The sequence below is a fragment of the Vulpes lagopus genome, chromosome 23 (genome assembly GCF_018345385.1).
Source record: "Vulpes lagopus strain Blue_001 chromosome 23, ASM1834538v1, whole genome shotgun sequence".
NCBI classification, from domain to species: Eukaryota; Metazoa; Chordata; class Mammalia; order Carnivora; family Canidae; genus Vulpes; species Vulpes lagopus.
The window spans coordinates 58408902-58431615 of NC_054846.1; the positions used below are offsets into that span (position 1 = coordinate 58408902).

Consider the following 22714-nt stretch of genomic DNA (forward strand, 5'->3'; position numbering starts at 1 on the left):
GCAGGTGCTGGGGGCGCAGTGAGCAGGGACTGGGGGCCGGAGCTTCAGTCCCAACCCCTCCTTCCGGTTGCACGTTCTTGTGCAGTGAACAAAATGCACCACCGTACCTGGAGGCCCTGATGTTAGCTAGAGGAAAGAATCGGGGAGAAGGTACTGTCTCTCCCGGGGGAGTCACCAACCACGCACACAGGTCCCTGGGCACAACCTACCTCCTTCTGTAGGTAGATTGGGGGTAAGACTAGAACCCACCAGACGGGGTTTGTCGAGAGGAGGAAACAAGCCAATCTATGAAAAGCGCTTACAACAGCGCCTGGCAAATGTCAGCTGCCAATACGGCTGATTGATTGATTTTTTTTTTATTTATTAATATCATTGCCTTCTTTCTGCGTGCTGGGCAGCCTGCGACCACAGGGCCCTTTCCGGCCTAGAGACCGTGCCCAAGGTCACCAAAGGTTAAAGACCAGAGCTGGGAAAACTGTTTCTCCGGAAAGGTCCCTGAGCCCTGAGCCGGCTCACTTTCTGACCCTCCCTCCGCGCCCCTCCCTGGGTCTATTCTCTAAAATTAGCACTTCATTTGTGAAGCCACCACAGCCCCAGAATCTATACATCTCCATATAAATACGCTGCCTTCGGAGCAGCTGTAAAATGCCATTAATTTCGGGAAGTGCTCTGCGGATGGCATACATATTTAACAGCCAAAGCCCAGAGCATTAAAATGGTGCTCGCCTTAGTAATGTGTCTCCAGACCTGCAACATTTCCTAGGGGGTAATTCTGAACTCCGCCAACTACTTATTCATGGACTATTTCACAATTTATTACTGGAAATGTCCAGACAGCCAATTCACAAGCTCTCTCGGCTGCTAATCGATTGCTCAGTGAAGGTGCCCTCAATTTCATAACTTTACGCTCTCCTATTGCTCTGGGAGCCGGGTAATATTTCTCTTCAACAAGTCACAGGAAACAGGGGTCCAGAAAAATAACCTTTTCTGACTTTTCGTTGCCAGGGCTCTTAGTCTGGTTTTCCCCTCTGATCGCTTACACTGACGTGAGAGCCGGGCCTGGCGCTAAGCAAGCTTCTCCCGGCGGCAAGACCTGTGGAGTTGGAAGGGGTCTTGGGGGAACGAATCCAAGGGTGAGCTGCCCGAGACCTGCACCCCCGAGCTCCCTGGTGATGCAGGCCCTATCCACACGCATCCGTACAGGCATGCGCCTGTGTACACGGTGCCACCAGCCCCGCCAGACCACGCTCTGGACGTTGTCTGCTGAGGCCTGCTTGGCCGTGGAGGCCGAAGGCCCTGGACCCAAGGCCATGGTTTCTGCTGGTTAGAACCGGGACAGAGCACTGGGAGTCCTGCCTCCCCCGCAGGTGGGGCCTAGACTGGTCCTGGCCCAGGATGGTCCTCCCAGTCCACGTCCTGGCCTTCTTTTGCTTTTCTGCCTCTCCTGTTTCCACAGGCTAGGTGTCTCCCCACCTGGCCGTCGAGTCTCAGGTGGTCACATGTGCACAGGGGTCCCTCCTGCCTGGTGGTTGAGTCTCAGGTGGTCACAGTGTGCACAGGGGTCCCTCCTGCCTAGACATGGAGTCTCAGGTGGTCACATGTGCACAGGGGTCCCGCCTGCCTGGTGGTTGACTCTCAGGTGGTCACAGTGTGCACATGGCACACAGACACCCATCAGTGTGTACCCACACACCCACGTGTGGCTGGCCCAGGCCCGCACCCACACACGTACCCGCACCCGTGTCATCACTGCTGCTTTCTTCAGCAGCCCAAAGAACTCTGAACCTTCAAAGGCAGGGCCCCCAGGAGCGAGCCAGGTGTGTTTTCTCGGTTTGTGAGCTGTGGTTGGAGTGGATGAATTTTTCATGAGGCCGTGGAAGAGCAGAACCAGAACAGAAGCTGGGGCCCGGGGAAGAAAGGGGGGTGGGAGAGGGGAGGCTTCCAGGCCCTCGACCCCAGACACGGGGAAGGCCACCTGCAGCTCTCAGGGGCCAGGGCTCTGTCCATCTGTGCATCCAGGCTAAGGGCACCCTTGGCTCCTAACTCCAGGGCTCAGGAAAGGGGAGGAGAGGAGGCAGGTTTAGGGCAGCCCATGGGGAGCGTGGGCCTCTGGCACGCCCAGATTCTGAGGAACAGGGTGAGCAGAAACCCCTCTCATTAGGGGTCAAGCCCTATGCTCTGGGGGCAAAGCAGCTGGATGTTCCTGAACTCTGCTCTGGTACCTGCCGTCACTCAAAGTGCCATTGCCTGGACAACACACTTGCAGGCAGGCCAAGCCCCCCAGCGCTCTGGGGGGGGGGGGGCGCGGAGGGAGGTGGAGGGGGGTCCTCGCTGGCCCTGCTTCCCTGCTGCCAAGCACAGGGCTGGATTTTCAGCCAGCGCAGCTGGGGCTGGGCCCTCTCCACGACCACCCCAAAGAGCCCCAGCCTGAGAGCACCCCTCAGGGCTCTGACACATGCACACCCCACGGAGACTTTCAGGGAATCTGGACCAGCTCTAGGTTTTCGTGAAGGAGGCCCGAGGCCAGTCCTGGCATGGTGTTGGGCCTCTCACTTGGCAGACTCTGAGGGCATTTTCAGCTGGAAGGAGAGAGCTTCCGGGAGCCCCCGTGCACAGGCCGTGTGTCACATCCCCTGTCCCCACCTCTGTCAGGGATCGTCCAGACGTTACCCTGGCCATTTCTCTTCCTCCAGGAAAGCTTCTCTCGCTGACCCACAGGGAGAAGCAGACCCTGCCCTCCAGGAGCTCTGGGCCGTGGGGATGCACGGATCAATCAGGGGTCACCCTTAGTCTGACACTGCGGGATGGTGTGAAGACCGTTGGTGGGACATCTGCCTTGAGTGGGTCAGCAGCCCTGTCAGAGGTCGAGGCCGACGGGGGCCGGCAGGGAGGGTCGGGGGGCCCAGGAGTTCAGACTTTGGGCAAAGCAGATGATGAAGTGCTGGTTGGGTCTGGAGTCAGATATATGAGCAGGAGACTGGAGCTCGGAGGAACTCGGGTGGCTGAGGTCACACCCCAACAACTTGGGGGGCCAGTGAGGAAGCGGTAGGGTCATTAGCAACAGCAGCAGCTATCACTTGGCCTGCACCCTGCGCCGTTTATGTTTATGAACCCCTCAGCCCCTCTCCTCTGAGAAGGAGATACGTTTATGATCACCTCTTTTTAGGTGGGGAAACTGAGGCACGGAGCGGTTCGGCAATTTTCTGGGGGCCACACAGCTAGTTAGCAGCGAAGCCGGGGCTCAGACCCAAAGGTCTCTGCTCTCAACCATCACATCCTGGTCGCACTGCACGTCCATCCCCAGAGGCTGCCGGGCTTGTGTCTGCCCGTACGAGGGGCAGCGGGTCAGCTGGGGGTGTGTGTGGGGCCATGGCCCAAGAGGGGCTTGTCTGCTCCCTATCCCAGGGGGGGATGGGATGGCCGGTGCCTGAGAGCTGGCGGGTGGGACTCGCAGCGAGGGACTGAGTGCATCAGGTCAGGGCCTTTGCAAGAAGTCGTGAGTGTTGATCCAGAAGCTTGGAGAAGGGGACATCTGCTGGATCCCACCTCTGCATGTGTAGACAACACCTGTGCGCCTTTGCAGAAGAGTCTTATGCCCTTGAAATCTGGCTGCTGACATTTTAATAAAACGCGTGCCGGTGGTGTTTCCAGGAGTGTGACCCTGCATCCTTCCGGGGACCTCACCGCTCCCTCGAGGGCATTGTTTTGTGGCTGAATCATCGGGGCCCAGTCATCGCCCTTCCTCCTAATCTCCCCCAGCACACTAGCTTTGCACCTTTCTTAATCTTGTCTTGTGCAAAGTGTTTTATTTATATCTCACATTTTATGCAGCTCTGTTTTTTAATCTTTTACCACCTTTTTATTATTTCATTTTTACCCTTTTATATTTTAGCTTTGTCGTACTTTTATCCTTTTGCTTTCCGACATTTCGTCTTTTTTTTTTTTTTTTTTTTTTTTACCTTGTCTAGCTGGAGCTGTTAATTATTTATTTTAATTTTTCGTCTTCCTTGATGGCTTCCCTTTTCATCTCGTGCCTTATTTTTCATTTTTTCTCGTTATTATTTTTCCTTTTCACCTTTTCATTTCGTTCCCTTTCAACTCTCTTCTCTTCTGTTTGCCATCCACATCAATGTCCCTTCAATTGCTCATCAGTCTTTAATTCCTTTGCTCTTTTTTGTCTCTTTTTAATCTTTCTAGTTTTTTTGTTTTTGTTTTTTTACACAATTGTTCTCCTGTTCCTAATGAAATCTTTTGACTTAATGGTCTTAGCAGTCTGATTTTTATATACATATTTTTTTAGTTCAAAAAATTTGATCAATAAAGGCAGGCAGGATATATGGTGATGGGGGAAATGCTTGGGGGAAGAGGGCTCATGCCCAAACCTGGGGGGGTGCAGCAGGTGTCTCCCCAGCCCTCTCACCCTGGTTCTGTCACGAGTACATCCATGACCACTGTCAGGACTCCATCACCTTTGACGGGATCCTCTCAGTGCTAACCCTGGAGACTGGGGGTGAGATCCACAGGCTACAAGTGCTCCCTAGAAGCTTCTACTACCCCTGGTATAGGCTGCTTCCTGGGAGAACGGGGTTTAACAACTACGTCCCTTCTTGTGCCAGCATGTGCACCACGGGTCCACCAAGTCTCACTAGAAGGAGAGCACAGGACCATCCCATGGGGCAACTGAGCTCCAGCACCACAGAAGGGCCAAGTGCCCTGCCCTGCTCTCAGGTTCCATCCCGGGGCAGCCTTACTTTGTCCAAGCACTCCAAGTCGGGTTGAGCCCTCTTTTATACAGGATTTGTTTTATTCATGTTGCATTTATTGTACTGTGTGTGCTTTATTATAAGGAGAAGATGACCAAATTGTCCTCAAAAGGTCTTTGATGAGAATCTGCTGGGCGGTCATCAGGCTGCCTCTGCCCAGGATGGCCCAGCTTGGGTCCCCAGGAAGAGTATGGGGTCTTTGGACACCCTGGAGGCCTTCTAGGAGAAGGTGTGTGTGTGGAGGGGAGCACATAGCAATGGCCTATGTCCATCCTGAGCTCCATGCAACAGAGAGACCTACTCCTTGGGTCAGAAGAAGGAGGCGCTATTCAGTGCTGGGGCTTGGAGGGAGGGTGGCAGGTGGGGTGAGCACAGAGTAGAGCTCTCGGGATGGGACCCTGTGGCCTGCGGCATGTGTGTGGGCTCCCACACTGGCTGGGCTTTCTGGGTGTGGCCACAGCACCCACCACAGCCTGGGGGACCAGTGAGAAGGGCCTTTGCCCTGGGGACTGAGGTGAAGAGGTGGGCCATTGAGTCCTGGTGCAGATGGCAGGTTAACCTCCCTCCTTCAACCCCATGGTGGTTCGTACTTGGGCTCCGGGGTGGGGGAGGTGGGGGTTGCAAACCCACAGGCCTCTGCGGATGGGCTTCCAAGCAGGTCTTGAGGACCAGCTCACTGTGGTTTGGGGAAGAGGTCACCAACAGCTACCCCCTCGGGTCTTTGGCCTGTGACCATGAGCAGTCGCTGCGTTCCAATGACTGAGGGCTTGCTGAGGGATCCCCCGAGTTTCCACCCCCACCCCATCTTCCAGCCTCTCAGCAGCCCTGAGAGGTACCCCGTCTGTGCTGGGTGGGGTCCCTCCTGCCCATGCCCGGCCCACACAGTCTCTCCCACGGGGCTGCAGGCTCTTACCAGCACGGTGGTGACGATGAGGGACCGGTTTGTCAGAGAGTCAGTGACATTAGGGCCTCGGCCTTTGGCGACCTCCGTGATGTTGAGCCCCTCCGCGGGACTCCACACGCCAACCTGGATGGACAGACAGATGGAGAACAAGGGTGAACCCCCCATCTTTCCGTCCTTCCTCCACACCAACAAGGCCATCGACTCGTTCTCCTTCCTGGGAGCACCGTCATCATGGCCAACGTGCTGCAGGCTGACCTTTCTGACAGCCCCACCACCTCTCTTCATCTCCGAGGCGGCTCTCAAGGTGTCGAGTCTCCCAGGACAGCCACCACCCGCCTCGCTGGCCACCTCTGCACAACAGGCAGGGAACTTGCAGAGGAGGTGAGTGCAAAGACAGCCCAGGGACCTCAGCCACACCAGGAGCAGAGCAGAAACACTAGAAAACCAAGGGTCTTGGGGCAGAGGCGATTTGGGCCTGCTGGGCCTCCCTCCTCCCAGGGAAGATGCCTATCACCCAGCTGCTCAGTCACTGGGTCCCGCTTGGTGCCTCCTCCCTGGGGCCACCCACCCTCCACAGCAGAGGGCAGGGCCTGGAGCAAGGCCACAATTGAACATTTGTGGGGAGTGCCTGGGTGGCTCAGTCGTTGAGCATCTGCCTTCAGCTCAGGGCATGACCCCGGGGTCCCGGGATCGAGTCCCGCATTGGGATCTCCCCGTGGGTGCCTGCTTCTCCCTCTGCCTCTCCTTCTGTGTCTCTCATGAATAAATAAATAAAATCTTAAAAAATAATAAATTTGTAGAACGGGTTAACAGCTGATGAGGCGTGTTCACACGCAGGAAGGCAGGCTGGGCAGGAGCTGGTCTTTGTAGCTGTTTCGGGGGTGGCAGCCCAGAGCGGAGACCCTCACTGCAGGCCTGGTGGCTGTTGGGCTGGAAGGCAGGTTGCTTTGTGGTGGTGCTTCTAAAGTGGGCCGACGTGGCGGCCAAGGTGGCATCATCTGTGTCCTCCCAGTGCCCTTGCTGCTACCAGGCCCGAGGCTGGAAGAGGCCGGGGAAGACGGAGTTCACCAATCCTTCTAACCCCCTGGGCTCCAGTCTGCCCTGCTCTGCCCCCTCTCAGGTCCTCTCCCTCAAGGAAGGTGCTGGCAGGCCCATTCTGTCCTTGGCCAAGCTGGGTGGGGGGGGAGGCAGGGGGGCACTCAGGAAACTTAATCAATTAAACAGAGAGGCCGAGTGCAAACATCCCATTCAGAGAGCTGCGCGGAGCAGATAGCAGGGAGCCGTGTAATTATGCCTGGGTAATTCGGCCCTAATCCTCCCAGAGCCACCTGTGGGAGCTGGCGGGATCAGCTGTGACCCGGCTTAGCAAACAGAAGCCATGATACGAGAGGCAGGGTGGCTGTGTTTGGGCTTAGCACCCTCTCCAGGCAGGATTTCTATCTGTGCAGACCCCTCCCCAGAGCCCAGAGGAGAGACACGCAGGCCGCGTCAAAGAGGCTCTTGTCTCAAGTGGGCTGAGGGCACGAGGGTCCCTAGCAGCACACCTGTCCAGCGGTTCCTGAGCAGCTGGATCCCCGGCCCCAGCAAGCCTGTGTGGACTTCCAACTGCATGGCCTGCTAGGCACCAGGTGCCCCGGGGGATGTGAGAACAGTTAGGACCGAGGAGGAGGCCCCAGCCCTGCAGAGGCTGTAATGCACCCCCGACGCCAGGTGGCTGAGAGCAGGAGCCCCTGGAGGGCGCAGGTCAGCCTTCGTCCTGGTGCAGCGGGTGGGCTTCCCTTGGGTGTTAGCTACAGTCACTCTGTCCTGGGAAGAAGGATGCTGTGGAAGCTCAGATGGAGAGCACTCACCCGAGCCTCTACCGATGTCTGCTGTGCGCATCCGAGTGGGCAGCTAACTGCCATCCTCAGAATTTTAGGTCATCCCCAGAGACGGACAGGCGAGAGCAAAAATGAGATGCCACTCGAGCGAAAACCATTGCAGTCTCCCTGGAGGAGGAGGAAGGGCCCCCCAGCACCGCTGGGGTTTAAGCAGTGGCCGGGAGACTGCTCCATGAGGACTCGCAGTGTGAGCAGGCTGGGCCAACTGGTATCCTTGATCTTAGGAGCACAGGCTACAGCCTCTGTCCCTAGCAGACACATGTGGCAGAGGAAAGGTGGGGTTTCTCTGGCCACCCCTGTCTGGGGGTCCCCAGGAGCCCGAGGGAAACTCAGAAGAGAGGAAAGTCAACTTGGCCGCAAGGTACAACTCAGCCAGAGCCAGGCGTGTGCCTGAGGGGGTGAACGTGGGGGACAGAGGCCATGCCTACAACCAGGGTACCATGCCCACCACGTGGGCAAAGGACGGGCCAGTGGGAGTGGGGGTGACTGGGCCCTGGGGAATGTTTTGGGGGCACTGGAGAGGTAGGGTGGGTTCATTCTTAGAGGGCCATAAAGGCCCAGGGGAGAGGCTGGAGCTTAACTTGGCACCGGGGGACCACGGAGCAGGGCAGAGCTGGGCTTTGGGAAGTTGTGTGTGTGTGTGTGTGTGTACACTCAGGATGGCCGGAGTGTGGTGGAGAAGCCAGAGCTGGGTGCTAAAATCACCCAAGGGAGAGGCCTGACCCAGGGCAGATGGGTGGACAGGAGAGTAGTAATCAAGGCATCCTGAAGGCCCAGCACATCAGAGCATCAGAGCCGGCCCCTTCCCCTCCTGGCTTTGCTCCTTGCACTTTGTACACCCCACCTCCGGGCTGGACAGATGCCCTGGTGCGAGACGGGGTGGCCGAGCCCCTGGCCCCAAGGTCCCAGGAATGTGGAGAATTAGGGGCTCATGCTGAGTGTCCTCCTCAGTCCAGAAGGATACATTGATGGTTTCCAGAGAGCAGAAGTGGCCTCATGACAAATACTTGATGGTGGCCACATGGAGGTCCACCCCCCTGGAATCATTGAGGCCTTAGAAACCAAGGGTGGGAAGTTCAGAACCCATGTGCTTCAACGTCTCTCCAAAGATAAGAACCAACTCCGGTTCCCAGACAACCAATCACGTTGCTTAATCTTTGCTTAAACGCCCCCAGTGGCAGTGAGCTCACTACTCCCCAGGTAGGCACCCCCTGGTGGGTAGAGTTTCTCTTACCCAAAGTCAGGTCTGTCCGTCTGCACCCCGAGCCTTTCGTTACTTTTCCCAGGTTAAGCCTCCCCGGTGGCCCTCACTCACAGGGCGACAGCTGGGGCGTCTGCCACAGCCGGGCCGCTGGGGTCTGCACCCCTCCAGCCTGCCCGCCCCATCACATTCTCCGAAGGGCCCAGGCCCAGGCCACACCGGGTCCCATCAAGCCCCCACGGTCTCGTTCCTCCCTCTCCTGAGCCCCGCGCACCTTCTCCAGGCCGTCCTCCTTCAGGCTGATGATGTCCAGATCAAAATCCGTCCGCAAGCCACTGGTTTTGTTGAAGACGATCCGTCCAGTTAATCCTTCCCACTGAGCCTGCCGGAAGGGAGAGGGGAGAGCGGCAATTCCTCGGGCTCATAAATCATCATTCAGTACAACTGTACAATGCTTCATTTTAATTACTCTTTGCACCGATACTGTTCCCCCAAGACCATGATTAATTAATAATCACCTCCATCATTGCTCGGGCTGTGGTGCGAGCCAGCGATTTCCATAAATTCTATTATGCTCTTTAGCCAGCTTTACATTTGCACCTTCTCGTGTACAACATCGATCTCAGATGCACTCAAATGAGCCCCCGCCTTGAAGTGACGAGGAGGGGGGGAGCTCGTGTCGGGTCCCCAGAGAGGGGCAAGGAGGCAGGCTGGTGGCTTGGGGCAGGCGAGAGCCGTGTGGAGGCAGAAAAGGCAAGAGGCCAAGCCGGCCCTGGCTAGAAGGCCCGAGGCTTGGGGTAGAGCCCGAGGAGGCAGAGAAGCCACCCCCACTGTCCCCGGGGCTCCAGCCCCACGGGGTCATGGTTAAGCACACGGGGGTCAGAATGCCGGGTCCGACCGCAGTGAGCTGTGTGAGCTCGGGGACTCCACTTCGCCCCTCTGCCTCGGGTTCCTCATCTCCAAGACGGAAATCCTAACAGGACCAAAATGCCATGAGGGTGGAATGAGAGAAGTCCCGCAAGATACTTCGGACAGCGTGCGGTACGTACAGCCCGAGCCCTGGACCAATGGGAGCTTCTGTGATCTCTTATTGCCCTTAACGACATCAACAGAGACGCAGAGGTCCAGAGCGCACGTGGGACCCAAGCTGAGAGAAGCCCCACTCTGCTAGCTCAGCGGTGGGCAAACCGTGGCTGGTGGCCCACGTTCCCCCACCGCCTGTTTTTGTAAACAGTTGATTAGAGCACAGCCACACCCGTGTGTTTACTCATGGTCTTTGGCTGCTTTGGCGCAGCCACGGGCAGGCCTGAATAGTCACAAAGAGACCATCTGGCCAACAAAGCCTAAATGTTTACTATCCAGCCCCTAACAGAAAAGGTTTGCTGACTCTGTTCTAGAAAATAGCCTTCCTGTGGGCCCAGGGGATGCCTACAAAGTACTTCCCGCTGCTCAGGGCGGGTAACCCATAGCCCCGGCAGGTGGGCCAGGTGAGGTCACGATTCCCATCTTACAGAGGAGGAGGCAGGCACTTCGCCCAAGCTCACAGGGTGGATGAGAGCTCCACACTGCCCCTCGGGTCCCAGGGCCCCACCACCCAGGCTGGAGCCTCTCTCTCCCTCTCTCCTCTCTCTCCCTTCTCCATGGAGGTAGGAGGCTGCGAGCACACAGGTAAATGCCTAAAATGCCACAGGCTTTCTGTGTCTTGGAGGACAAACCCATATATCCGGGAGTCCTTGGTAACCAGGAAAGGCTGGGGTCTGGAGGACAGGAGAAAACCTGGAGCTCACACAGCCCACTGGGCCTGTGGGGCAGGGGAAGGCCTGAGCGTCACTAACCACACCAGGGTCATGATGCCCCTTAGGTTCTGAGAAGGGTTCCAGGGCCTTTCCCTAGCTGAGCATCCCTGACACTTATGCTCCCGCTCACAAGGTGACATCCAAGTTCACAGGATCATGGATCCCTGGAGGCCAGAGTAAAATCCGTGGGCTTCTCCAAGCACTTGGGCAGCTGGAAGACATCACAGTGTGTGCAGAGGAGAAGCCTGGTACACTAACTCAGGCAGAGGGGTGGGGCCTGGTACACTAACTCAGGCAGAGGGGTGGGGCCCGGTACACTAACTCAGGCAGAGGGGTGGGGCCTGGTACACTAACTTGGGCAGAGGGCAGGGCCTGGAAGCAGTCCAGGAGGCCCTAAAACGAGTTGGACGGGATGAGCCCTAATCTCTCCGAGCTTCGGGAAGGGGAAGATGACCCATTACCTAGGTGTTAAAAGAAAATGTATCACGTGCTTAGCGAGTGCCGCGTGCACATCCCGACTAAGCAGTACATCCCCTCATTTCCCTTTGTTTGTTTCCTTCCACGGGGCTCCCCTGGATTCGGGCTGGTGCTTGGCTGGGAGGAGGGGCTGGTCACCGGGCCAGGGCCCGAGGCCTCCATAGAGACCTGTCATAGCGGGCTAACCTCCTTCCCCGAATGCACTGGTTTTGTCTCATCACGATCCTGCCCAGGTGGGTGTCGCCGTCACCCCCATTTTATTAGAGGAGACACTGAAGCTCAGAGGGGGACTGAGCCATCAGTCATCTGCAGGACACAATCTTGGTCTGCAGGGATGGCGTTGAGGAGCTTCGGGTCACTGTGCCCAAGTCCTGCGGGGGAGGCTTCTAGAGCCCGGGGGGCCGGACACGGGGCTGGGGCCAGGGATGCAAAGATCAGAGAAGGTGAAGACCACTGTTCATGGCTTCACAGAGCGGCTCAGCTCCCCCCGACCCCCCAGGCTGGCTCCCCCTCCTCTGCACCCTCAGGCTCCCTCGGAGCCCCCAGGGGAAATCACAGCAGGTGCCTTCAGGCCTGCACTCAGCGAAGCCTTCCCCCTTGTCAGCTACAGAGGGATTAAATGCCAGCAGGGGCACCGACTGCCTGCGGGCGGTGGGAGGGCGGGCAGGGCCGGGCAGGGGCAGGGAGCGCCCGCAGCTCCTCCCCGTGACATTTCCCGGCCTGCCCGCCCCTTCCAGCCACCGCTCAAGACTCGCTAAATGAAAGATGCTTCACACGCTCTGAACTCCGGCCTGGTATTTCCCAGCTCCTCTCGGAAATGCCAAGTCTTTAAAATGATTTACTGTCATGCAGTCAGAGGGGGAGGCGGGCGACTTGGAAATGGTCTGAGGGAAGACGGGTGCCGGGCTCAGGCGGGGGCACTTGGGTCCCGGTCTCCGGCAGCCGCGGCACTGTGGGCAAGCCACGTGGCTGCTCCAGGCCTCTGTCTCCACCACCCTTTACCGCTGAGCCTCAAAAATTCCAAGGGGTGCAGGGAAAGCAGAGTGGGGGACCCCAGAAGCTGTGTGGCCCAGAGATCCTCGTTAGCTGGAAACCCATCATGGAACAAGAAGCCCCGGGGAGGGCAGTGGTGACGACACAAACAACAGGAACAGCAGTCACCCTGTCGAGCGTCTGCTCTGTGCCGGGCTCTGGCCTAAGCGCTCCACACACACCAGAACAACCTGCCAACAACCCCAGAAAAAATCTCCAGAGTAGAGTCGGACCGGAGGCACAGAGAGGTTCAGCAGCTGGTCTAAGATCACACCGCTAACATGTGGGTCAAGCTTCCAAGGCATTTTTGTGCAGCTCATAAGGTCCCAGGGTTGTGGCTTGGGTCACTGACCCCCACCCAGGGGCCTGTGGCCACTCAGGCAGAGGCCTGCCGATGGAGGGGGCACAGGGGGCTAGGCGTCAGGCACCAGGGCTCCCCGAGAACCAGCGGATGCTCTCCCAGGCTAACCAGGCCTGCTCAGGGCACTGGACCAGCAGCCTTCCTCTGCAGTTTTGAGGGGCGGGAGGAGAAGGGACCATCCCGATGCTCTCCTACCTACATACCTGACCCTGGATGGAGCCCCTTCCAGATGTGAGGGGAGTTGGTGCCAAGGGCTTCATGCCTCCCTCACCACCACGGTGGGATGACGTTTGCCAGGTGAGGACACGGACACCCAGGGACGTCACGGACACCCGGGGACGTCTCGGACACACGTGAAGCCGCCCCACTGGGAGAGGCAGATGAGCTCCACGGGCCCGTGCCCCATCCCCGCTCCTTTCAGCCCCGTTCCCAAGCAGGACGGTGAACCAGGCACCTGCGGGAAAGCTGCCCTGCCTGCTGACTGTACGCTGGTGGGTTCCTGCGTTTGTCACCCTCCTGCAGCTGCCTTCCTTTGCCCGTGGGATTGCATTCCTGATGCCAGGACTCGGCTCGTGTCTGCTCCCTCCCTGGGCTGTGAGCTCTGTGCACGCAGGCGATCGTCCGTCTCAGCCCCATTGGATCCCGGGGCACAGCTCGGTGCCTCGCACCCAGCAGGGCCACACAACTAGCTGCTGAGTAGCCGAACGAGGGCTCAAGGCAGCCTGCCTCTCTTCCGGTCCAGTGTGGCTGCTACAACCCCCCTCGGGGGCTTCCCTCGACTGCACCTGGAGCTGCCCGGACATGTCACTCCCTCCGACCCGGGGTCACCCTGCCCGGATCTGCTCCCCGAGCCTTCTTCATCCACCATTTACTGGGATTTGACTCTGCCCACATGCTGGGCTAGATGCTTTGTGTACAGTTTGCACACCATCTCCTCAACGACACCGAGGCAAGTACTCTTTATGCCCACTTTACAGTCAAGGAAACTGAGGATCAAAATGTTAATCCTCTCACCCAAAGTCACATAGCTAATTGTGAGGCAGGCAGGATGCTTGCTTGGCCTTGGCCTTAGCTTCCCCACCCGTAAAACGGGAACCATGAACTGCAATCCAGAGCTTACAAGGGCAATGACGATGGAGGGTCCTTCAGAATTACCAGTTGGCATCGTGAGTGCCAATGGTCATCTTGCAGCAGGACAGATTTCTGCTCTCTGGATCCCCTGAAGCAGCCCCACGGATGGGACTTCTTCACAGCTGCCTTGGTGCCAGCAGAGCCAGGCCGCGGGGCCCAGGACATGAAGAGGAGTTTGGAGGGCTGATTATCCAGCCAGCCTCCTCGGCCCTGCACCTGCCCTGAGCCCCTTCCCTACACAGCATCTCATCTCAGCTTTCTGGTATCGCTCTGGGGGGCATGCTTCGTACCCCCTTTTGCAGATGAGGCCATCACGGCTCAGTCAGTTTCTCTAGCTTGCCCAGGGCCACACAGCCAGAGGCAGAGAACCTCATTGCACCAGAAAGCCCAGGCAGGTCCTGTTGACACTGCTGAGCACCCACGGAGAACCTCCTACATGCCATGACCTTAGCCTCCCAATCACCCTGTAAGACTGGTCCTGTCCAGCCCATTTTTGCTCAAGGACACTGAGGCTGGGACACACCAACCAATGTGCCCAGGTTTGTGTGGCCTGGAAATTGAGTCCTCCTGACACCACACCTGTGTCTTTGCTCTGCAACACGAAAGACCCCCAGGGGAGGTGGCCTTGGGGGGCTATAGGGGGTTGCAGGGGAGCACTCACCTCCTTGATGAAGTTCATGAAGCGGCCGCCAAAGCGCCAGGCCTTGTGCCGATGGCACTGCAGGGAGTTCACGGTCATCTGGGGTGCCCGCTGGTAGCACACGGACACGATGTGGACGGCGTCGTACAGTAAGGCCGCGTCGGTCTGGAGGGGAGGGACAGGGCCTGCCTGAGAGAAGCTCCCAAAGCCCGAGCGTCCTTGACCCGAGCTGCTCTGTCCCCTTTCCCTTCCCCGACCAGGCACTTGGGGTCCTGACCGGGGAAAGGCCCCCAGTGACCCCATCCATGCCCCCAGTGAAGGCCAGACTTGCATGAGCGTCCCTGTTCTTCTTCTAACACCCAACTCCAATCCTCTCTGTAGCTCAGACCTTCTCCTTCCAGACTCTCCTACCTCATTCCATCACTCCTGCTGCTCCTGGGCCCCATTCACACCTTCTCCTTTCCTGCCTCCCTAGGCTCCAGCTGGTCAGCTCCAAGTCCTTCGTGCCCAGGGCCCCATGTCCTCATCCCTGCGCTTACAAGCCTCCCTTACCACCCTGGGGTGGACTGTCTGACTCCTTGTGTTCCTAAGGTCTGGTTGATGACATACGGGGTAGGTTTTAGGAGGGGAAGTGGTGCAAGGGAAGAAAGAGATAGGGAGGGAGGAGAGAAGAGAGGATAGAAGAGGGAATGGAGGGACACCTGGGTGGCTCAGCAGTTGAGCACCCTGGCTCAGGGCGTGATCCGCGGTCTCAGGATCAAGTCCCACATCAGGCTCCCTGCCTGGAGCCTGCTTCTCCCTCTGCCTACATCTCTGCCTTTCTCTCTCTGTGTCTTTCATGAATAAATAAATAAAAATCTTAAAAAAAAAAAAAAAAGAAGAGGGAATGGAGCAGGGGTTGGGGCTGGGGGAGAGAAAGGGAGGCCCTGGCTCTGGCCCCCGGCTGGAATACCATCATCACTCCATCCAACAGGCCGGACTCTGCCCGGGGAGCTGCCTGCAGCCGCTCCATGGACCACTTCTCCACGATGGCCGAGACATGTGGGTTGTCCACGTTGAGGATCCGGAACCCTGTGAGGTTCACCCCAGAGTAGCGGTAGGGCTCCAGGTCTAATGCATACAGATCCTTGATAGAAAGAGGTTCCAGTAAATAAAGGTGTGGCCTGCTGTAAGCTCCAGCCACCCCTCACCCCGGCCACCACGGCCCCACACCCCCTTCTCCCAGCGCCCAGAGCCCAAGGCTGCAGAGCCCTGCCCTGCAGGAGGGGAGGCCTGTGGGTGATGGAGCACCTGCAGGAGCATCGGACGTGGGCTTGACTGGAACTGCCTCTGCCTGGTGGCTGACCTCACGTACTCACTGCCGGACCTCCGGCAAGGGGTTCAGCTGGTTTCTTCGTCTACAAAATGGGGATCGTGCCTCCTTTATGGGACCTGGTGCAGCAGTTCACACCCAAGGCCCAGCCCAGAACATCAAAGGAGCTTGGTAATGGTCACAATGGTCATTTCCAATGGCGGGGGACCAAGAGCTCTGGGTCTGGGCTTCTCCAAGTTACCCAGAGGGAAGCTGAAGGCAGTTATTTTATCCCCTGCCCCCTGCAAGAGGCTATTCTAAAATACTCTTTTCTAGCTTTTGCACCGTGAAGGGAACCATCAGAGAAATGAACGGGCTGAAAGGGAGAGGTACTTGAAAAGACGCTCCACGTCACTCATCATCGGGGAAATGCCCGTCAAAAACACGAGGCGCGACCGCCTCACGCCTGTCAGAATGGCACAATCAGAAAGAAGCCAACAGGTGTTGGCAAGGACATGGAGAAAAGGGAACCCTCGCACCTTGTTGGTGGGGACGCAAACTTGTGCACCCGCTGTGGGGGACCCTCAAAAAATTAAAAATAGAGCTACCCTAGGATCCAGCAATTCCACTTCTGGGTATTCATCTGAAGAAACCAAAAAACAAACAAACAAAAACTGATCTGAAAACATCGGTGCACTCCTAGGTTCATTATGGCATTACTTGCAACAGCCAAGAGAGGGAAGCCATCGGCGTGTCCATCGATAGACGATAGACTAATGGGTCAAGGAGGTGTGGCGTCTACACACAGAGGAGTAGAAGTATAACTCGGCCGCAAGAAAGAACGAGATCCTGCCCTCTGGGACACCGTGGCGAGGCCCCGGGGGCGTTATGCGAAGTGAAGTCAGACAGAGAAAGACAAATACCGCTTGATTTCACTTATACATGGAACCTCAAAAACAAAACAGACAACACACGAGCAAACTGGAGGGAGAGGGGTGGGAGGATGGGCAAAACAGGTCAAGGGGATTGAGAGGTACAAACTTCCGGTTATAAAATAAGTCAGTCCCGGGGAGGTAAGGTGCAGCTTAGGGAATGCAGTCAACAAGGGGGCGGTCACTGGTGACCGATGATAACCACAGCTTCGGGGCGATCGTTTAGTAAATGCGTAAAAATATGGATTCGCTATGTTGCACCCCCGGAATGAATATAGCATTGCAGGTCGGTGATAATTCAATAATAATAATAAAAAATAGTCTTTGTGCTTGGGACTCCAGGAATACCGCTGCCTTCTTCTCTCCGCTCACCTCCTACATCACCAGCCAGGCCTCCTCACCCCCTGCCTCCTCGGGGCGGCTGACTCCCAGGCAGCCCGTCTGTCCAATACCAGGCCTCACCCGTCTGATGTAATGAGTGGGCCCCCCACCCCAGGCCTTAATGTGTGGGGCGGCAGAGCTTCAGGTGATCTGCAGCTCCAGTTCTGGGGCAAGGTGAGCGGGGGGGGGGGGGGGGAGGCGGCAAGGAGGCAGAGAGTGATGGGGTGGGGATACAGGGAAGAAGTCGGGGAGCTAGGCTAAGGGGAAGGGACAGTGGTGGGGACGTAGGGGAGAGCTCTGTCTTGTCAAGAAAAGCTCCCCAAACTTGTAATTAAGGCAGAAGGTGAGCACCGTGTCCTTTCCGTGCCATGTGGAAGCATCCCGGCCCAGGCCTGCCGGGCACGGAGGCCACGGTCAGCTACTGGCCCTGGGCTCTGGGTTACCCTGGAGCTGTCTGCCCCTTGAGAAGACAAGCCCAGACGCTGTGGTTTGTTGCCCTTGCAGGACAGGAATGCATTTTGTGACTAGCCGAGCAGTCTGACTCTGTGCATCTCCCTCCATATAAAAACCCGATCCCCCAAAAGCTCTCTGATTGCCACCCTACTGGTTCCCTTGTTAGCGAACGGACTTCATCTTTGATATGTGCTCATCCGTTATTTGCGTGCATGACGCTTCACTTTCTGCAAAACACACTATGATAATCTAGATTGCTCCCTTCCTCCCAGGGTGGGAAACGGGAGTCCTAAGGTCCTCCTGGGCAACTGTGTCTTCTTCCCTTGGCTCCACCCTCGTCCAGCTGCCTTCTCTCCTGGCCCCTGGTCCACATCTTCTTTCCTGAGAGAGAATGGCAGCCACCCCGCCTCCCCGTGGGCCATACTTTTCTCTGCATGGCTGCAGTCATCGGAAATGGGACCCAGGCCATCACGACCCAAGCTCCAGTTAACTCGATGGTGGCTCAAGGAACCATGAGCCCAAGGAGCAGCTCTTCTGTGTGGCGCTGACTTCATTTGGTCTCTTGGATGTTCCTAATTGATGCTAAACGGCTCCTGCACCCCCGAAATGGGCCCTTTCTTGGCTTCCTCTTTGAAGGTTCAGGGAGTAGGATGTTGGGAAGAGATCTGGAGCAGACTTGAACGCCAGGCAAGAAAATTTAGTCCTAGCTTTGCCCAACCACATAGGGCGCTGATTCTAGGCCCTGACTTTGGGATGGGCAAGGGGCCGGGGTGGGGAGCAGGAGGTAGGGTCTTTGGCAAGATGAGTCAAAGGGTGCCTGGCCAGTGTCAGTGGGGAGTGGAGGTGCCTACCCTCCCACCATCCCATCCCGACACTCCTGCAAAGTAGCTGCTTAAATGGTAGTGACCTCTTGCAGGTGAGGAAACGGGGGTGCAGGCATGAGGTAGGTGACTCTCCGAAGGCCATAAAGCTCCTAAAAGGCAGAGCAGGATTTGAACCCAGGGCTGTTTCGATGGTATGCTGGAGCTGGCTCGCGCTGGCCTGAGGGAGCCAACCGTTAGCACTTCTCAGCTCCTTGCGACCAGCGACCTCACATTGGCAGCCTGACCCCGGCCGCGGTGGGAGCATTTCCCTGTGGGAATCAGAAGCACCGCAAATCCAGGGTTTCCCTCCTGTGCACATGGAGAGCCGGTTGTATACCACCGTCTGTCTTATTCAAAAACTCCGACGCTCTTAGGTCCCCAGGGGTTACCAAACACACGATACACATCACAACTGTCTTTGGAGCTTTTCTGCGGGGAGACGCATAGAGGCCACAGAGAGTGTGGGGGCGCGGCCTGGCAACCCTGTGACCTGAGAAGCCCCTCACCGAGGTCATTGCTCCCGACGGGGCCTCGCTGGGGGCAGGCGTGCAATCAGAGAGTGGTGGAGGGGAGCGGTGGGGGGGTGTATCTGTCCCCTGCAGCCCCGTCCTGAGCACGGGGCACAGGCACGGGAGACAGCCCGGGCAAAGGTCAGACGTGCAGCCCGCGAAGCCAGGCCATCTGGGTTTCGGGCGCACCTACCCTCCCTACCTGGGTGGGTTCGGCTGCCAAGTGTCGGCGATGATGAAAACGGGACCTAGCAGGTGGGGTTGTCATGAGGAAGGAACCGGGTCGTGGTTGTGCGCAGGAGACGTCGGGTGCACGGCCTACACCAGGTAAGCGTCTGACAAATACCTGTCTTCTGCCCCCTGTGGCAGCAGGTAGTGACAGCCACGGGATGCAGCCCCAGGGACGTTCCTGGGTGTCGGGGCCTTCCTGCCTCACCCGTTGGGGTGGCACAGAAACAATCACCCTGAGCTAGTAGCTACGAGCACCCGCGAACGTTAGAGCAGCGGGCCGCGTTCCAGGTGCCCTCCGTGCACTAATCCCCAGAGTTCTCATTTCCACCCTGCCCCAGGAGGGCGTCCCTCCTCCCTACATTTTGGGGGAAGGAACTGAGTCCCAGAGAGGTCTAGGCTTCACGGCTGGAGAGCAAGGGAGTCCAACCCAGGCAGTCGGGCTCCCGAGCACCTCCCTCTCCCTCTGTCCACACAGCATTCAGAGGGGCCTTTCGGAAGGATCAATCCCAGCCCGTCCCTCCGGTGTTCCTGGATCCTTACTGCCTTCTCAGAATGACTCCAAGGTCCTTAGTTAGCTTACAAAGCTCTCCGCCCCTCCCGCCCCACTTGCCCTCCCACCCTCCCCCACGTTTGTTTTGGAAACCAAACCACCTTTGTTTCCCTTCTCCCCTCCTCGCTGACCACTGACCCCACCATGCAGCCCCTCGTCCCCCCCGCATGCCAGCATTTGTGCAGATGTTCTCTCCTGTGGCCGGGAGGTCTCTCTTCTCAACCCTCTTGCGTGGGCTATTTTCTGAGATCCGATTCAAGTGGCACCTCTTCCGGGAAGCCTCCCCTGACTGCTCCTTTACGCACGCACAACAGGGTGGGTCGCGGGTGCTTCCGCTCTTATCTTGGGACCTCTTGGCTCTCACCCCTCTGATAACAACTCATAGTGTCTGTCTCCCCCCAGGAGCCCCTGAGCCAAATACTCCTGCCATCCAACGTGGAAAGAGGAAGGGTCAGCCAGCCGAGTCGCCCTCTGGGGGCAGCTAAACGGCACAAGGAAGGGCGTGGGCCGGGAGACTGGTGTTTCCCATCCTCCTCTCCTGGGATGCTGGAGGCAGCGTTGGGTAAACTGCCTGGGGGGAGAGTGGGACCCGTAAGGGGACAGCTCACCTTCCATGAAGGCAGGTAAGGGGAGGTCGGGCAGTTTTGTTTTGCAGAATTGGAGTTTGTGAGTTTGGGGCCAGAGCTAACTGCGGGGGTCATGGAAGAGAAGCTGACCTCTGCTCCCTCCGGGGGGTGGGGGAGAGGGGTGCCCGGCTCACACCGCCCCTGCACGGGGTACAGCCGCTTCCCATGCAGCGCTGACTGCATGGATACATGAGGCCCAGAGGATGCCAAAGCATCAGCCTTCCCAGGGCGTCTGTGCCTCGGTTCACCATCCTCTGGGACCTGAGGCCGACCAGACTCTGGGAGGGGTGGCATCTCTGGTCCGGGTGGAGGGTCCGGGGGCTGCGGACACCAGCCTTTCCAGGCCCCAGATGGAGCACTGGGTCTGCAGACGCTCACACAGTGGCGAGCTCGGGCCTCACGGCTGGGGTCCCCTCCCTCCCCGTCACGCCGAGCCCGGGTGCACAGAGCGTCGTAGGGTTTGCGGCACCAAGTGTCCCCACTCCCGGGACGTGAGGGTGGCGAAGACTGGGGAGCTGCCCAAGAGGCCTCTTGGTCCAGTTCCAATCCCGTGTCCAAACCGCCCCGGGCCGAGACCCCCCAGAGCCGCGCACAGTGAACTGTGCACAACCTTGTCGCTTGGCAAAAAGTTGCTGTTCTCGATGCCAAATGTTGACACGCTGAATTCAGTATCGACGAGGGACCTTTTAGGAACATTCAGCATAACATAATAGACTAATTCATTAGCACCCCATGGGTCTGATGGGTAGAAGCTGAAGCTCAGAAAACATTGCCTTAAGGAATGACAGATGAAAATATCTTTCCCATGATATAACTGTTATTGCTGGGAAGTGGCATTAATTGTGATTGCTTATCTATTAATTTATTATAATTCTTTTTTTACCTCCAGGCTTCTACCTACACATGACACGGACCAGGGGCTCAGCTGGGGCTGATTAACGCGGGGTTATCTGGGAACGGCTTGAAGCTGGCTGCAACAGATAGGGGCTGCTGGGGTAATTAAACTGTCTTCTGCGTGGAAGAGGCAAGTTTCGAGAATTTTCTCAGAGGCGAAGAGTTGGTGATGCAAGTTTCCTAAAGGGAAGGAGATCCGTGCCAAACGCCACGGCCCTCCGAAACGCAGCCTCCGCTGGCCAATGGACAGAGAGAGGCAGGATCACGAGGTGGACACTGAAGCCAATGGGACTGGAAGGAGGATCCTGGAGCCGGAGCCGGACAAGGGCTAGAGTGGAGGGGCCTGAGGGACAGAGCTGCTGCCCCGGCCGGCAGGGGGGTGAGGGGACAGATACGCCAGGGGACCCCCCGCCCCAATGCATACACACATCCTCAACTGCAAATGCAGGACTGTTTGTAGTGCAGGGGGTGTGCCTCCCTGGGGGTGCAGATCCAGTCTCCCCGACCCTCACGGGGAGGCCCGGGGAGGGATGGGCGGTGGGCTGGAACAGCCACACACAAGACCGGGAGTCAGGAGCCAAGGCCTCTCTACCCCTGACCGGCTGCAAGACTCTGGGCAAGTCATGCAACCTGTCTGGTCCCAGGTGTGCCCATTGATTGACGGGGAGCGAAACCCCTCCTCTATAAAGAGGAAAACCAGCCATGTGGAGAAAGGGCTTAGGAACCTGTGAGGTGTGGGCCCTGCTGAGATTTGTGGAGCCTCCATTCCCCCCATTAGTGTCAATCACCATCCCCAGACCAGCGCTGCGGGGTGCGGCCAGAGGAGCCCAGCCAGCACCGCACACAGCTTTCTGCGTGACAGCTCCCGGCCGCCCCCCCCCCCCAACCTGCCCTGCTGGGCCCCCTTCTTGCTCGGTGACCGTTCTGGGCCTCGGTTTCTCCTTTCCTGTAAAACCAGGAGATCATACCTCCCTTGGAGAGGTGCTCTGAATTTCAGATAAGATGGAGTCCACTTAATACACAGGAGGCACTTCATCTGCCGAACCCTTACGGACGTAGCACTCAGATAATAAGCACCAGGTCCTCGACGTACTGCTCGCTCAGCGTAGCCACGCTAGGAGGCAGCGCTGTTTCTGTGGCTCATGTAGGTGGGAAGAGGAGGCACAGGGGGTGAAGTCACGGGCCCAGGAAAATAGAAGAACCTTGACTAACTCAGGCGGGCTGGCACCAGCGTCCACGCACGGTCTGAGCTGCTGCTTTGACAAGGGGGTCGATAACTTCACTGGTTACTCTCTACTTTGTACGCCGGTCATTCACTCATTCAGCCCCTAATGCAGCACCTCCTGCATGCCAGGCACTCTCTGGGCGCAGGAGCTGGACAGGTGAACCGGACACCCTCCTCGATCCTTATCTGCACCCAGGAAGCCTGTCAGCTGGAGAGCTTTGTGTGGAGCCCACACTCTGTGCACACACACACACCCTCGCCCCGGTGCCCAGCTCGCTGCCGGAGGCCTTGAGAGCATCTGTACGGCTGCCGGGAGTGAGTACATGGCCTGAATCAAGGAGATCAAAAAGTAAGAGAAGTGGATGCTTTTAGGGCTAGAGGAGGCCCCACGGCCCTAGGACCCTGCCCTGAGCCTCCCTCCAAGACCTCTAACCTTGAGCCCAGGAGGGCAATGGCATTAATGAAAGGAACACAAGGGGTCACTGGGGAGGTGCCCTCTCTTTGGTGTCTTGTCTGAAAGGTCATGCCAGGCCACAGGGCTAAGGGCCTAGAAGTTGGTCTCAGCACCCTAGGG

General features: G+C 57.8%; 1 protein-coding gene across 1 annotated transcript in view; it reads right to left on the minus strand.

Annotated features, from left to right (window-relative positions):
* The window catches only part of GRIK3 (glutamate ionotropic receptor kainate type subunit 3), a 222254-nt gene that overhangs the window by 46057 nt on the left and 153483 nt on the right, over positions 1–22714 (minus strand). Inside the window, exons 6-9 of the mRNA XM_041737767.1 lie at positions 15138–15311; positions 14207–14350; positions 9023–9130; positions 5677–5790 (exon numbers count right to left, since the gene is read on the minus strand). Of these exons, the coding sequence (XP_041593701.1) occupies positions 5677–5790; positions 9023–9130; positions 14207–14350; positions 15138–15311 (540 nt within the window). The remainder of the gene's footprint in view (positions 1–5676; positions 5791–9022; positions 9131–14206; positions 14351–15137; positions 15312–22714) is intronic.